Consider the following 17190-nt stretch of genomic DNA (forward strand, 5'->3'; position numbering starts at 1 on the left):
AAATATATCAGATGCTAATTTAAAGTAGCACTTCATGCTGGATTAACCAGAAATATGTAGCAAGCATAAACTAGGTTTCAGGTGTATTTAAACCCCTTGCTGCACTGGAATGAAAGTTTCCAGTCAACCCTTAAACTTGTTATTACCTAATTATTCAAATTTATTAGAAATTTTGCAAATACGTAATACATTTGGAGGCACGGAAAAGAGGAAAACAGGCAAATTAAAATAAAGAATAAGAATACATATGTATGTACATCAGTCTTTTACACAACAAGCTAATGTACCTCATCTCCTAAACTCCTCAATATATGTATCACTTCATACATTTCCACGTTTACTTTATATGACCTAAAAAGAAGTCTCAGGTGATTTTTTCCTGGATTCCTGAATTCAGATTTTAACTTAAAATACCTTTTGTCAGTCAGGCTGCTCCAAAAAAAAAACATAAGGAAAAAATTGAGCTGGGTAAGAAGGCAAGAAAGGAGAATGACGGTGGTTCCTGCCTCTCTACAATTTTGCTTCTGTGCTATGGCATAAATGGAACTTTTCTAGTAAATGAAAGAGATCATATTAAAAAGATAAAACTGATTTGAGCAGTAACATTCTTCCATTACTCCATCTTATGCCAGAATGTACCACCTCCTTAGCCCTGCATTGAATTGCCTAGAAGTAATGTCGCATGATACAAATTTGAGAGGTCTCTGAAAAGCATACTGAACTCATTTCGATTTTTTGTCCTAAATTTCCCTGTATTCTGTTATTTGCCATCCTTTAAGGCCCTTCCTTTAAGGCTTGTACAATCCCACCCCTCATGGATAACTTGCAAAATGACCAGTGTAACATCACAGCATTTTTAGATCAGCTATTTCTAAGTTTAGACAGCATGATCCTAATGGGAAGGCACAAACAATTCCACAATGGATACAGACATTAAATTTTCAGCATTTATATTGTTGATTAAAACAGCAAAGTAGACTGTTTAAGCTTTTGCAGCCAGTGTGGATTCATATGTGTTTGTGTACTCCCAACAGACCAAATATCACCTCAGACATGTGATACATGAACCTCTATAGGGAAATCCAAACTGATTACGTGTATTGTTATTGGTGGGTAGACTGAAACTCATCTAGACGTCTAAGCAAAGAGCACTGAAAGAGCTGTTGCCTTTCCAACATACTGGCATAATTTTTATTTAAAAACCTTTTCAACAGTACGATGAAATGTCTTCCCAGAAGATGATCTGCAGGGCATTGCACCTCGCTACTTCTTTATCCCCTAATGTCTTCCACTGTGACTGGGAATAATAGTTAAACTTCTTACTGGCAGCATTGTTGTAACAACAGGCGCCAAGATCTGCGGGTCAAAGCTCACAGGCACAAGTATTAACTATTAATAGGCTAACTAATATAACTGGAGAAAAATAAGATTTTTGGGGCACACAAGCAGCTCTTCTGAAATTACTTCCAAGTTAAAAACAAGCCGAGAGGAACTACTGAGAGTTTAATTAGAAATACATTGGCAAGACCACCCCTGAAAGAAAAAGCATTTGGTAGCTGTTCAGTAGAGGGGTCTTTAATGAGGGAAGAGAATAATAAAGTGGCTTTGTCTACAGGAAAGAAAAAGACAGATCATTTATAACCCGGAGAGCAGTTACGTGGGATAGAAAGGGAGGAAAGATTATCATGTGCCAAAGAATCAGTACGAGTCCATAGCTTTTGGTGGTCCAGCAGAGTTATAAATTTTAGCTCCCAATCTCATCTTTGAAAAGCAGTAAGTAGTCCCTTCAGAATCAGCATCAGATTCACACTTTTCTTTTTCTCATTTTTGTCCTCCAGAAATTGCAATTAAATCACTGAACAAATTTGTAATTTCATTTATCATTGACACTCACTGATTAAATATAGATAATGCTTACTGTTGCCATATAAGACATCACAGAATGAGGCAGCAAATGTAATAATTTTATACACTGGCCCTTTTTTTTTCCTCAGGCAAAACTCTGAGAAGAATCTCATGAAAAGATGCAAAGATAACAAAACAAAGCAAAATGAGCTGTTTGGAGATTACACAAGCAAAAAGTTGAGAAATTTTGCTCTTGGTCATGTACTCTAACATTTTCAGAATACCAGACATTAGAAATAAAACCCCAAATTATCTGCTTTTTTTCTCTTGCTCTCTGAAATGTAATGTTTCCCTGTGTGAACAAACCCATACATTTCACAACAGTGTATCGCATCTTCTGTTACAATGCTGCTTTCTAACTTGTGCTTCTGCAGATTTTGAAGATTTAAAATCTTAATCCTCAAAAATTTTGTACAAAGCAGTTATTAACTTGAAAGTATACACACAAAAATGGGCAGGTCATGAGGGTAAAGCTATTCCAGGAAACTGATAAGTAAGAGAGCACAGATAATACAGCCTGCACTCAGGAGCAACCCCTGACTTTGGGGATGACAACTTAATGTTCATACTGTTTAAAAATAACACCTCACGAAGCAGACTGGATACACGCATATTGTTGTGGTGGTGAGATCCTGGTACAAATTACCTCACATTCTGCACTCAGGTTGTGCCTTTGGTGAGAACCTAGCTGTACCACTTCAGAGTGAAGCCCAGGAATAACTAATGTAAAACACTGGACTCAATCAGGGACATAGCAAGAAATAATTAGAAACTAAAATAAAAACGCAGATCTGCCATAAGATCAAGTATTACATTCATTGTTTCTAAAATACAGTGAAATTAATAATAAAGAAAAATCATGTTTTATTATTAGGTCTGATCTTTTGTAGGCTTGTAATTAAAAGGAAGGTTTGTGAAGCTGAGAAGTTTCCACTACTGTAACAGGTGTTCGTTCATTTTAGGCTGTGCAATGTCATGCAGTTACACTTATCAACCACCCATGACTGAGAAATGACCTATTAAAATTAGCTGATTTAGAAGTACAAAAATTTACAGTTCTCTGTACCTTTACATGTCCATTGCCAACAATTTGAGCACAGTGCAAATCAGATAGAGTGGATGAAGGAGTTGACTGGACTGGACTATGCTGTTGGCTGGGTTTCTGTTCAGGTAGGCCTGCTGCTTTTCTTCTTTGGGCTGCAATCTGAGACAAAACATTATCTGCACTGCCACCTAAGAAAAAAATAAAATAAAAATAGAGTCAAGGAAACCATAATTTTAATATTTATTAATTCTCAATTCACCCCTCTCCACCATTCACCTTATAAAAACTGACTGGATGTAGTAAGAGAGAGAATTGTAAGTTTCAAACCTGTTCAGCAGCTTTCAGGAAACCGAACAAAAACCGCAGAAGAAGAAGAGAACTATGTGTCTATACACACACAAAGCTGACTTTCATACTCTTTAGATACAGGTTTCATGAGCTACTTCACCATACTGTGTTTTCAGCTGCCAGATACAATGCTTGCAGCTTTTTTTTTTTAAATGAATGCCGATTTTTATTTTAAACAAAAAGCAAGCAACGTGGGTAAGAAAAAGAGACAGCTCCGTGAAATTTATGGTGCAATGAATGAGCATCCACCTGATTCATCCTGGGTGGACTCAATAAAATCAACATGTTTTTTCTGAGACAGAGGCTAACCTACGAGACTTCTATAACAGATGTGAGGCTTTTGTTCCCTTATGTAGATGTCCAAAGTCCAATCCTGTTCCAACAAAATTTATGTAAGTTTTACTTATAGAGCAATAGGAGCCCTTAGAAAAGGTTTAGTATCTTCTACCATCATCACAAACATTAATTTTTTAGCTGAACCAGATACTAATGACTTTTTAAATAAAAGCAGTATGGTACCTGATCTGTTATGCAGTTCTCCTCCATGCCTGTTAATTCCCGCAATGTTATTGGATCCACCAGAAGAGTGGGGAGAATGGTTGAAGTTGTTGGAATTTGAAGGAGATGCAGGTCTTCTTGCAAACGTTGGTAATTTGACTGGTCTAGTACCTTTGCTAACAGATGTCTGGAAAAAAAAAAGAAAAATAATTTTCATCTTTCTTAATTGAGCAAAACAAAGATCAAACTTCAACTGCTATTTTATTTACCATAAGTTCTGAAATTTCCACTGAAGAACAAAACTAGTATTTTCATACACATTTTGTTTGCTTACTATATCAGAGTTCCCACTGCTGTTAAAATCATGCTTGATCGCTCTCTGTGGCCACGCAGTTCTCATCTGTTCAGCTTTGCCATCTTTGCTGAGTCGAGTTCGGTCAGAATTCCAAAGCTCAAAACTTGAGGGCGGTAAGAAAGGGGGTATCACTGCTTTCAGTTTATCGCTGGGCAGCCTGGTAAATGGAGCACTACTTCTCAACTGAGAGAGGGAAACAAAGAAAGGGAGAAAGAAAAGACCCTGTTCTTAAGAAAGGTTATTGAGAGCTGATGATGTAGTTTCAAAACTGTAAGTTAAATAAAAAGATGGAGACAAATGCATTTTTAAACAAAATAAGGTGGAAACAAGACACAAAACTAGTATTTGTGAAGATGTACAATGAACAATAAGAAGAGAATCCAATGGACATTCTGGCACCTGTCAGTATGCCCACTTATTTAACACAATGAATATAGTTCATTACATGGCAGAAACTGTCTCTTCCTTCATTGGGCTGAATCTTGCTTCAAATTGACATTAACAGGAATGTTAACAATTAATTCCTAAGGAAATAGCAAGGTAGTCCTCTCTGTATTCCCAGAGAGGACACCTGGAAACAGTGACAACTGCCTGTTCCTGCTGTATGTGTCCTCCAGAAAGAGAAAACAACAAAACTGATTTGGCTCCCTGGAGTTCTGTCAGTGAGTCACATCAAAAGTTACTTAATCTTCCTTTATGTTCTTAAAAAAGAACATAAAGGACAACCAGCCAAATTTAATGACACCTCCAGGGAGTAAGCCGTAGGGGGAATTTAAAGCTACAGCATAACAAAAGAAGGAATAGAATAACACAAATAAACATCCCGAACTAAATGTTTCATAGTTGCCTCTACTAGTAATTTCTACACATTGTACTGTGTTCCATCCATGTTTTCCTCACAGTATACTTCTTGTCAGCAACTAGTCAGCTGTTCCACCTATTTTACTAATTCATTGCTGATCATACAAAAGTATGTAAAACTCTTGAAAAAAGTCAGTACTTGTGAACAGCTTCCATACCGTAGTACTTGTAGTACTTCCTAGTCTAAGAACTACTGATGTATCACAGCCTGTCAGTTCCTGTCTAGTGACTACTAACAAATGATAGCTCTCTTCCTAATGGTGGCTTGGATAGGAGGTTAAAAAAAAAATAAAAAAAAAAAACAAAAATGGGAGCTGCATGACCCTCTGAATCGGGCTGAACATAACAAGAACACTGCGACATACCATGGTTGTCAATAATTCATCATCTTTTCCTCCTTTTGCAGTGTTTACACCTGAAAAATATATAAATGATGTTTTATTGTTTACATTTGTTTACATGCTCCTACTTTTGTTCTCAAGGATAGCTTATTGTTTTCAAACATTAAAGAGCTTCATCCTCAATAAGCACACAGAACCAAGATTTCCAGTGACACTGTCATGTAACTAAATTAAAGTTAAGCCAATAGTCTTATTTCACATCACAAACTGGGGGGGGGTTGCATGGAGAACTGTACAGTTTCAGTAGATGTGCTTCACAATTTGGACTTTTCCAATCCCTCCTTCTTCTCAGAATTATTTATTTGTTTCAATTAATTCGGTTTCATTATATAAATTAGTTTATCAAAGATACTAACAACTTTTGAGTGACCCATCTCTACTGCCCAATTTAATGATGCTTGCTACAGAACAGCAACATTGTTATATTAGCATTTTCCTGCTTAAACGATGCTGCACTCATCATTCAGCGTGATCAACAGTCAGGAGTACAAAAATCTCTCTATATACTACAAACACATTACATGTCTTTTCAGTTATATCAAGCGAAATAAAAACTAAATCAATAAAATAGAAATAGTATCATCTTGTCTCTCCCACGAGAGCTCACATCCCACAAGATAACTCTGGCTTTACCACTAGCTTTGTTATTTGTGATCCAAGCTGTAGCAGCATCAAGGTTTCCAGAGGTGTCCGTATCACTCTGTGAAACAGCTTTTATGGTGGAATTTAATGATGGTTCAGGCTCATCAGGAAATGGTACAAAATGATTGGAAGGAAACCCATGGCGCAACGTCTGAGTCAACTTCAGCTTGCGGAATCGATTGGACATCCTGCTCCACCAGGACTAGATTGATAAGAAGACACAACAATTTAGTTCCAACTAAAAGAAAAAAGAGGAAAGGAAATATACAATTAAGTAGGCCTTACAGCAGTGATAAATCTGTCGAGGAGTTTTTGAGATAAACTACAAAAGCAATCTTAAAGTGGTTTGCAATTAGCAATAGAATCCTTCATCAAAATTTCTATGCGTAAGATTAATCTCTTTCCTTATTTTTCATCTGGCAAATGCCTTACAATATTTTTCCACACTATCTGGAAAGACAAGGCAGATAAAAATATTAGGGCAATTTGAATGTGAAATTTTTACAGCTACATGGCAAATACTTAGTCTTCCCATTAACGCCCAATTTCACCATCATTCTTACACTCTCTGGCATCAATGAACTGGCATGTATATTTTCTCTTTTTTAGAGGTGTGCATAGAAGTTTCTGATCTGCATGAAAGCCTCTCCTTAAGATTTTCAAAATAAGTGGCAAACTGGAAGAGTTCTGATAGTGTTCCTGTCAAACTAAAGACCCACAATCCATACAGTGCTGCTATACAGATAACATACACCCTGCTAGACTGGAAAGACTACAAACTGAAAAAGAGCAAGGGAAGGAAAAATCAGCTGTGAAACAACACAAACCTTAGGACAAGTGCACCTAAAACCTCCATGCACCCTACATATGTGGAGACTGTTAAACGAGAGGACCGTCTTCACTTAAAATAAAACTTATTCAAATATTTACATGCTTATACATTTTTACAGGCAGACAGCACAAGATGCTTTAATTGTTTAGCAGGACATTTCTCTAGACCATATGAGACCTATAAGCTATATTAAGAAGACCTATGCAATCTGTATTAAAGATTATGTGGCTTGTAGACAAGTCACATTATAAATATCTTCTGATTATTTCTTAGTAAAGCTGCTTCTTCCCTTTCTAAAACACTTTTAAAGAAAATAATAAAGTCATGTAAAGGTGGTGATACTTAATCAAGGCAGATTTACGTGATATCCAATCCAGATAACACATTATCCTAGTTTACTCTTTATTCTTAGCCACTCATTCTCACCATACATATTCCCCTCTCTCCTTGGCACTTAACATTTTTCAACTGCTTACTCATATATGTCTTCCCAACTGTCATACAGTAGAACTAAGTAATATAAACTGTTAACTTATTCCCCGTAAATCAATCCTTCTAGCAGACGATCATTAAAAAGATTTTAAATCTGCACAGAGCATTAGTCATGGACAGGGTTCCAAGACCTTTGTATCTGTTTGGAGTCATAACTAATAAAGATTTACATTATTTTCAGCAACAAAGACCTGATGGAAAAAGGCAAGAGAGACAAACAGTTCCGAGAAAGCAATAAAACCCACACAGTTCAGCATTTATTCACCTTCCAAAAGGAATTGAAAGGGCAAAAAAATCCATCTAGTTTTAACACAGAGTACAACGAGCTTACAAAAGAGGCTGCTTGCACAATGTGGTTTGTTTGTTACAGGAGCAAGCAAGCTTCAGTGAACAAAAAGATCACTTCTAAGTTCCTATCATCTTTGTTACTCTTCTTCACAGTGCTTCTGCTTTGTTAACATATGCTCACACCACAAACTAACCCAAAATGACAGTAAGTACAGCCACTCTGCTACCATACAAAACACTACTGCTCTCCAGCAAGAAAGGAATGACGGTGGAGAGGTTCATCTTGTTCCTCTGGTGTTCAGAGTATGGTGGTCTGAGCTCTGGAGTTTCTAGTCTGCTGTTGCAGATGGTTGTGGCCTCTCCATACACCCAACCACATCACACACATACAGAAGCTGGAATAAAGGGCTTTAAAATAGACTCGAGGCAGCCAAGTAACAAAAATGCACTTGTGGTTAAAAACAATGTCAGTCAAACAGCTGAAATCTAGTAGCAGTGGGAGACAGTTTCAAAGAACAGAAAAATAGCGTTGCCACTTGAGAAATACCTTAGACATTTGTAACAATATTAGGAATGAAAGAATAAGGGGAAGAACTGGAAACCTCTGCCCTGAAACAATTTTAATCTAAAAAAGAAACTGAGTGTCATTCATTCAATTCACACTGCTCCAATATTGACATCGAGGGTAAAAGTTGCTGATGAAGCACAGACAGGAAGAAAAGAGAGGAAACAGAATTTTTGGATATGGAAAAGGCCAAATTTTGTTTTCAAGTCCACAAGATGGTGAGAAACAAAGTAGTTAACAGTTCCTATGTAAAAGGGGTAAAGAATCATGGCTATCCACTACATAATCACTAGGTAAAGGAACAAGGGTTTGTATTATGCATAAATTACAAATAAATGAAACACGCAACAAAATAAAAAGTCTACTTGTTAATAACAAAAGTGATCAAATACAAGACACAGAAAAGGGTTTGTTTTTTTCAAACTTCAAAAGCAACCTACTTGTAATCAGATATTTTAGTATGAATACCATTAACAGAAGGAATGTAGGAATATACGTACACTTGCTTAACAGACTAAGAATATTTAAAAGAGCTTACATGAATTAAAAACCAGACAAGACTGATTAAAATTACCCTAGAGTAATTATAGACAACACAACCTCTGAACAAATTTTATCTTCAAGATAAGTTAAGAGGGTGGAAGAAGTTACAGAAATTAGGCAAAAGGCAAACATAAATCACCCTTACCCTCAAGAGGAAAATCTGAAAATTTACTGGTCAAAAAGTTTAACTTGAAAGAACATCACTGAAAAAACAAATCCTCGTAGCAATTCTGCTCCAATTTCAAAGAAAAAAAAATAGCTATAAGAACTAAAATTGGAGTACATTTGGATTTTAAAGGCAGGTTTAAAATTAAGATCATAATCAAAATTCAGTTCCAAACTTTTGAGCATGGTACCTTCCACTACTTAATTATGAGATCTATGTCTAGGAACTGAAACGCTTCAATGCAAACTCTTCCTTAAAACTCTTCCCTTTGCTTTGCTATCTGACAAAGAAAAAAGCTGAATGCATGCTACATTTCATAAAAACAGGAAGCACAGTCAATAAGGAATTCAGAGTCATATCCCCCCCCCCCCCCCCCCCCCCCCCTCCAAAAAACCCCAAACAGTTACATATTAGATCCAAAGTACTTCTTAGCAATGACTTCCTCTGCTTCATTCATTACAGGAAACAATTCATTGGTTATTTATTAAAAGTGAATGTGTTTACCTTTAGACCTCCTTTGTCATCTGGCAACATTGGAACATTTAAGGATTGCCTACTTCTGGAACTAGGCAAAGATGATCTATTGTTCAGTTTATTCTTGTCTTTGTCTACTTGCATGCATGCTGATGCCAGTAACCGTACAAGCTCTGTGTCTAAAAGAAAACAAATTAAGATAACGTTTAATCTGTTTTCTTTCCCAAATTATGACTGATATGACCGATTATTACTTATATGGGATTTATAGGGAAAGTCATAATTAATCTACCTCTCAAACACAAAGCAGGCCAAGAAAGGTTTTGGGTTTATGTTTCCCACCCCTGCTCCCCACAAAGTGGGCTGCAGTCTTACCATCACCTCTCTAAAGGTATTTATCAATATAAATAAACATGCTATTCAGTCAGAATCAGTCATGTGTGACCAAGTGAACTGCCGCCTCTCACACTTTGTAGAAGTTAAGAACAGCATTGTGATGCTCCCTTTTCTCACCTGACACAGAAGAGAGTAGAGAAAAATAAGTATTCATCCTTCAAGTGTAGGTTGCAGAAAAGAAGCTTGAAATTAAATCCCAAAGAGAAAGAAGTTCAGCCTGGACAATGAAGGGACTGAAAAGAAACAGTAAGAAAAAAGGTGGACCAAAAAAGTAAAAAAAGGAAAAAAAAGAAGAAAGGAAGAGGAATAAAAAAGAACAAGTATGACATGAGGACAGGAAAGCAAAAAAAAATATTCTGAAATTCTATAAAACTGTATTTTATACAGAAGTCAGGAAAAACTTTCAGAAGGGCAGACAGAACTGACCTATATATCCCTCTCGCTGAACAGGTAACAAGACAAACTACTCTGTCCTACAGTAAGTTAGTTATAAGAAAAAAGTGTTCACTGTATTTGTTTTCTAAAATGTCATACTATTAGTGACCTACTTTTGACAAAGGGAAGGTGTCCACTAGTGACCAAAAACACCAAAATGAGTAAACACAGAGAAAACAAACATTAATTCCATCAGCAGTAGTGGTTTTTGGCTTCAGAAAAGGCAATTCAGGTACCAGGCAAGGTTAACAATAACAAATCACACAGGCTAAACAAACTATAACAAACCCCAAATGTGTTTCATTGAAGCCTCCCCAAAACATGCTGCCTTTTTCTAAAGCACTCCCATAAAAACAACCTCAACCCTGAAGTGTGATTTATTCTCAGCCTTTACAGACCCGGCGAGAGAGGTTCAGCCAGGAATTCACTAGTTTTGTTCTGACTGCACTCTCTTTAGAGTGTAGTGCTGTCCCTTTACTGTTGTTTACTGAGTAGAAATTTCTAGCTCCAGTTGATCACTCTGTGCTAACGACACGAAGAATACCTGGGCCACCACAGTCAAATGCCACCAAACTGGCTCTGGTAACACAAACAACACATTTTGGAGCATCTTCAAAAACAACGGCAAGAGGGATGTGCAAAATCTGTTATCCCATATACGTATACATTCATGTAACCAATTAACTCAAAACCCACCATTTTCAAGCAGCATTCTTTCTTGATCCAGTCCAGCATGGACCTCAGTGGATACTTCCTAGCAACTTTAATGTATTTTCTAGATTGGAAGGGATGTTAATCAGTTCATATTGTACATTTCTGCAGTGGTCTTTGAAATAACATACCTGGATCATTCAGCAGCATTATCAGGTCAAAAGCTGTGTATCCATTTTTTGCACGAAGATTGACATCAGCTCCTTGATTTAACAAATACTTTACAACTTCTTTGTTTCTTTGATGGAAGAAGAAAAAGCATTGCTCATGTTACAATAAAAAAAGAAAAAAAGAGAAAACCCTAATACTCCGTTTTCATCCCTTCATATCACTGCTCCTCAATTAAAGATCAGTTTTACCTTTTCTATAGCTAACCAAGCCTAAAATTTGTCCACAAGCTATTCAGAAGCTCTCATGATTCCTTTGTCAGTCACTGTTTACTCACTATGAATTACACTAATCAACACGCAGAAAGTCAGTCTAAAAAACCTAAACTGCTTCTTAAGGTGACCCTTTCAAACTGACTCTGGAATTTGTTGCAAACACGTTCCCAATGGAAGGCCATTAATGCCTAGGGCAAAAAAGCAGATGGAAAGACAAAGGTCAGTCCAGTAGTCATCATATACCATCACTAATACTTCAACACAACTTCATATTCAGAACACATAAGAAATTGCATATAAAAAAAGCCAAATTGACTGAAGATAATTTATAAACTCCAACAGTACTTCACTTAATTAGAGATATAAAATACATAATTGAGAAGGCACATTATCACTTCCTTGAGCTGTTTAAAATGCAAAACCAATCAGCATTAAATGATAACCAGCACAAACACCTTCCAATAAAAGCTCATAAAAGCTAGTTGCATGAAAGGAACTCACCATCCCATTCCCATTAGCCCCTCTCCCCTCATACACCTGAATAAATAAGCAAGACTTGCCTTGTGAGTTAAAAACAATACTGCATTTCAGCCCACAAAATAAGCAAACAGACAACAAAGCTAGGAAAAATACATTTAATACAAAACTCCTCTTGAGCAGAGACTGACCTCGTATAAAAACAAACTCTGACACTCATAAGCAACAAAGAACAAAAATGTTAAGTAACAACAGCTGACTGCAAACTCTAATACTGAAGCTGACAAACAGATCTCAGCCACTCCACTTCAGAGTGTTACTTCTTATTGTACAAATAAAGTTTTCACTTCTGAACTCACTCCAGATAAAATCAACCTAAAATGGAGGAGGAATGTTCCTCCTCTCTTCTAACAAAAATTCTGCTTACCCCCACCACAGCTCGTCTGCATACTTCCCATTACTTTTCTTCTCTTCTTTATAACTGTGTCATCCCCTCATCCTGCTTTCCAGTCCTGCACCTTGAGGGCACATAGAGACACAATCCTTTAGTGTCCCTCGCTCACACAGACCTTGTCTGCTCTGTCCTTCAAACCAGAGACCCTCCACACCACTCTTGGTCCTGAGAAGGGGTAAGGTGAGGCTCTGAGAAGTTAAGATTACCAGTTGTTATGAAAACTTGCAACTGGCTCATGCCAGCCAAGGAGAGAAGCTAGGATACAAGGGTAAATACTTATTCGTGCACATAAGGTGTCCCGGACAAATCAGGGCACACTGAATGTGGTTTTACACAGGGTTCTTGTACCTTTCAAGCATTTAGATACACCACAATTTGACTAATCACCAACATCCACACTATCGATTACTAATCATAGTAAAACTTTGGAAAGCAACTGTATTTCTGCAGCATTCTTGCTGTTTTGTCTCTTCATCCATGTGTCCCTGGAGTCACTCTCGCTATGAATTTGACAGGGTTTCAAAGATCTCAAAGAGGAGCTATGATGCTGCTGTTATCTTGGTTGACTAGGGGTATCTTTTATCCTTCATGGAGAGCTCTTAAGCTTCCAAGAAGCCAAGTCCTTACTTCCAGGGATAAGATGTCCTTCTGGTCCTTCCACTGAGCTGGTCTTCTGTAGTTTGTTTTACTTAAGTATGAATAATATCAAAGTCTCCAATAAAATTCCACTACCTCAAACAATAAGTGTATTAAAAAAATTAATACACTTTCATACTATAAAGATGGATTAATATAACAGGGAAGGGAATTTTCGTAACACAGTCCTCCAGGAAACTGAAAGGGCAGTATCTAAACACATGCAGCACTCAGCTGCACTCTGCACTTCCACAGACAAGAGAAGTGCCTGAGTAAAGGCAAGGGGACGTGCCAGCCGCCCTGCACATCACTTGCTGCTGGCTGCTTCCATTCCATCTGTGCACCAGGGTGGCTGCTGTTACGCAAAATGGCCGCACCAGATAAACTGATCTTCTGGCACTTTTGTGAAATGCCTATCGCTACTACCAGTACTGTGTCGGTGAAGAAGCAGAGAATCTCATCTTAGAATCATAGAATGGTTTGGGTTGGAAGGGATCTTAAAGATCATCTAGTTCCAACCCCCCTGCCATGGCCAGGGACACCTCCCACTAGACCAGGTTGCTCAAAGCCCCATCCAACCTGCCCTTGAGTGGTTCCAGAGATGAAGCATCCACAGCCCCTCTGGGCAACCTGTGCCAGTGTCTCACCACCCTCACAGTGAAAAATTTCTTCCTAATATCTAATCTAAATCTACCATCTTCCAGTTTAAAACCATTACCCCTTGTCCTATCACTACACTCCCTGACAAAGAGTTCCTCCCCATCTTTCCTGTAGACCCCCTTTAGGTACTAGAAGACTGCTACAGGGTCTCCCTGGAGCCTTTTCTCCAGGTTGAATGACCCCAACTCTCTCAGCCTGTCTTCATACGAGAGGTGCTCCAGCCCTCTGATCATCTTCATGGCCCTCCTCTGGACTCTCTCCAACAGGTCCATGTCCTTCTTATGTTGGGGGCCCTAGAGTTGGACACAGTATTACAGGTACCAAGTAGAGAGGCAGAATCACCTCTCTCAACCTGCTGGTTACACTTCTTTTCATGCAGCCCAGGATGCAGTTGGCTTTCTGGGCTGCAAGCGCACATTGCCAGCTCATGTTGAGCTTCGCATCAACCAACACCCCCAAGTCCTCCTCAGAGCTGCTCTCAATCCATTATCTGCCCAGTCTGTGTTTGTGCTTGGGATTGCCCCAAGCCACATGCAGGACCTTGCACTTGGCCTTGTTGAACTTCATGAGGTTTGCATGGGTCCACCTCTCCAGCCTGTCCAGGTCCCTCTGGATGGCATTGCTTCCATCCAGCACGTCGACCACTCCACACAGCTTGGTGTTCTCAGCAAACTTGCTGAGGATGCACTTAGTCCCACTGCCCATATCACCAACAAAGATGTTAAACAGCACCAGTCCCGGTACCAACCCCTGAGAAACACCGCTCATCACTGGTTGCCACTTGGACATGGAGATGTTGACCACAGCTCTTTGAGCGTGGCCATCCAGCTAATTCCTTATCCACCAAGTGGTCCATCCATTAAATCTATGTCTCTTCAATTTAGAAACAAGGATGTTGTGTGGGACAGTGTCCAATGCCTTGCACAAATCCAGACAGATGATATCAGTTGCTCTTCCCTTATCCATCAAAGTTGTAACCCCATTGTAGAAGGGCATCAAATTTGTCAGACATGATTTGCCTTTAGTAAAGCCATGCTGGCTGTCATTGATCACCTCCTTATTTTCCATGTGCCTTAGCACAGTTTCCATGATCTTGCCAGGCACAAAGGTGAGACTGACCGGCCTGTAGTTCCCCAGGTCTTTTTTTTTTCCCCCTTTTTAAAAATAGGGTTATGTTTCCGCTTTTCCAGTTGGCAGAAACTTCACTGGACTGACACGACTTCTCAGACATGATGGATAGTGGCTTAGCAACTTCATTCATTCGCCAGTTCCCTTGGGACATGAGGATGTATCTCATCAGGTCCCATGGATTTGTGCACCTTCACGTTCCTCAGATGGTCTCAAACCTGATCTTCTCCTACAGCAGGCAGCACCTAACTCTCCAAGTCCCTGCCTTTACCCTTTGCAACTTGGGCAGTGTGACTAGAGCACTTGCTGGCAAAGAATGAGGCAAAAAAGTCATTGAGTACCTCAGCCTTCTCCATATCCCAGGCAACCAGGTCTGTTTCCTTCCAGAGGGCCCACATTCTACCTAGTCTTCCTTTTATCACTGATGTTCCTGTAGAAGCTTTTCTTGTTGCCGTTGACATCCCTGGCCAGATTTAACTCTACCTGGGCTTTAGCTTTCCTAACCTAATCCCCGGCTGCTCAGACAGGCTACCTGTCCTGGCTTCTACCCTCTGTAGGCTTCTTTTTTCTGTTTTGAGTTTGTTCAGGAGCTCCTTGTTCATGCATGCAGGCTTCCTGGCATTTTTGCCCGACTTCTTCTTTGTTGGGATACATCACTCCCTGAGCTTAGAGGAGGTGATCCTTGAATATCCCTCTTCCCCCCAGGGCTTTATCACATGGTACTCTGCCAAGCAAAGTACCTACATGTGGACCATCTTATGCAGGTCCCAGGAACTACTTCAGAAAATTTTCACAACGCAATGACAACCTGACCTCCTATTCTTCCCCTTTGTCACACTTTCATAGTCCAATGAGATTTGTTGAATAAAGATAAAAGCTGGAGCAGAATATCTGCATTTGTACATAACATAAGCATTACCAGACAGTGAAGTGAATCTTCACCTCCATGAGGGCCTCGTCTACAAAAATGGAGAAAAGTTCACCTTCCTAAACTGAATATCCTGTATTCTGACAATGCCAAGTATATGACAGAGATCACATGGGAAGTACCAGGCTAATTTCTGGGGTCTGACTCTTTAAGCGTCTACCTGCATTTGTAACGTAGCTTTAGAGAAAATGACAATCAATTCTCCAGTGGGCACATTTCAGAAAACTCAATGAAAACTAAAGGCTGAATAGAGGAACATAAGAATGGGTTTAAGACTAGATAATAAGGCACATACAAGGGTGATTGCCTTGAAGTTTCACAACTTGATGTAGGCCTACAACCCTGGCACAGGGTGATACTCTCTTACAAAACACTAAAAAACATCGAAGGATGGAAGTTGGAATCTGCACTAAAGCTCCTAGTGCCTGCCTGGAGCACCCATGTTCCTAGCACTTACTGAGCAAGATTCAAGTTCCCAAATGTGCCACTCATTCTGAAATACAAATGCCATCCAGGTCTGCTCTGAAAAGTGGAGTGCAGTGAAAGAGTCATGAAAAACTGATGCCACAAGTCTCTCAATTTCTTGTAAGACTCCTCTGATTCCAGAGTCAGTATCAAAAAGATTTTTTTTCTATTGGGACATAAGACGAATGAATCTTCTTTACTGCTAGACAAAAAGACAGCATGTATCTTACCCATGGTACGTGGCCTGCATTAGTGCTGTCCAGCCATGAACATTATCCTGTTTGTCAATATCAGCATTTTTCTCAACAAGAAGCTGAACAAGGGGCAGCTGTCCAGTTACGGCTGCAATCATTAATGGAGAAGCACCATCAACATTGGTAATATTGACCTGACATGGGTCTTCATCAATGATCTCTTTAACCAGCTGAAAGTTTCCTGTAAAACAGTGATAAAACATAATCCACATGAGCATCAGAGGAGTGCTTAGCCACTGAATTCATATGTATTTTGATTTGCTGATATTGGTCTACATTTCGCGGAATTAAAACAGAAAAAATAAAGTACTAAAGCAAATGCAACACTAAAGCTAAATATTTGTATTGAACTTCGGTCTTTTAGTTGATCAGTACACCTCCCTGGGCTACATAAAACCGTGGCGTAAGCATGAAGCACTGTTTTCCCTCATTTTTCCCTACCTGTAAAATTATAGTACAACCCCATTCCAAGAATCATTTTCTGACATTAACTACTAAGCTATAAAGGCTGTAGAAAATGCAGTGCATCCCACGTATGAAGACAAAAGTAGGGAATATTTCTATTAAATTCCCATAAGATGATGTCATGCAAGGAAAACTGATGATGCTGAGACACCATGATTTGCCCTTCAGCAGGGTGAAGATCCCTGTTGCATCTCCATAGGCTGAAATCACAGAAAGCAAAAATTTCAGAAACAAAGAGACTGGGTACAAAGGCATTCTGAAAGGTGGTTGTGGCCATCCTTGCCTTAAGCAGATAGAACAACACCCTATGTCACACTGACACATAAATTCCTCTTACAAAGGTGGTTCACTGATTCTAAAAACTTCTACTGATACCATTCCAC

At 38.9% G+C, this 17190-nt stretch overlaps 1 protein-coding gene across 1 annotated transcript in view; it reads right to left on the reverse strand.

The window, feature by feature from the left end:
- Nucleotides 1-17190, reverse strand: part of ANKS6 (ankyrin repeat and sterile alpha motif domain containing 6) — a 43274-nt gene that overhangs the window by 15641 nt on the left and 10443 nt on the right. The window contains exons 4-11 of the mRNA XM_082479096.1: nt 16319-16523; nt 11089-11195; nt 9446-9594; nt 6047-6257; nt 5378-5427; nt 4131-4334; nt 3818-3983; nt 2972-3138 (exon numbers count right to left, since the gene is read on the reverse strand). Coding sequence (XP_082335222.1) covers nt 2972-3138; nt 3818-3983; nt 4131-4334; nt 5378-5427; nt 6047-6257; nt 9446-9594; nt 11089-11195; nt 16319-16523 — 1259 coding nt within the window. The remainder of the gene's footprint in view (nt 1-2971; nt 3139-3817; nt 3984-4130; nt 4335-5377; nt 5428-6046; nt 6258-9445; nt 9595-11088; nt 11196-16318; nt 16524-17190) is intronic.

The sequence above is a fragment of the Vanellus vanellus genome (assembly GCF_965231255.1).
Source record: "Vanellus vanellus genome assembly, chromosome: 2".
NCBI lineage: Eukaryota > Metazoa > Chordata > Aves > Charadriiformes > Charadriidae > Vanellus > Vanellus vanellus.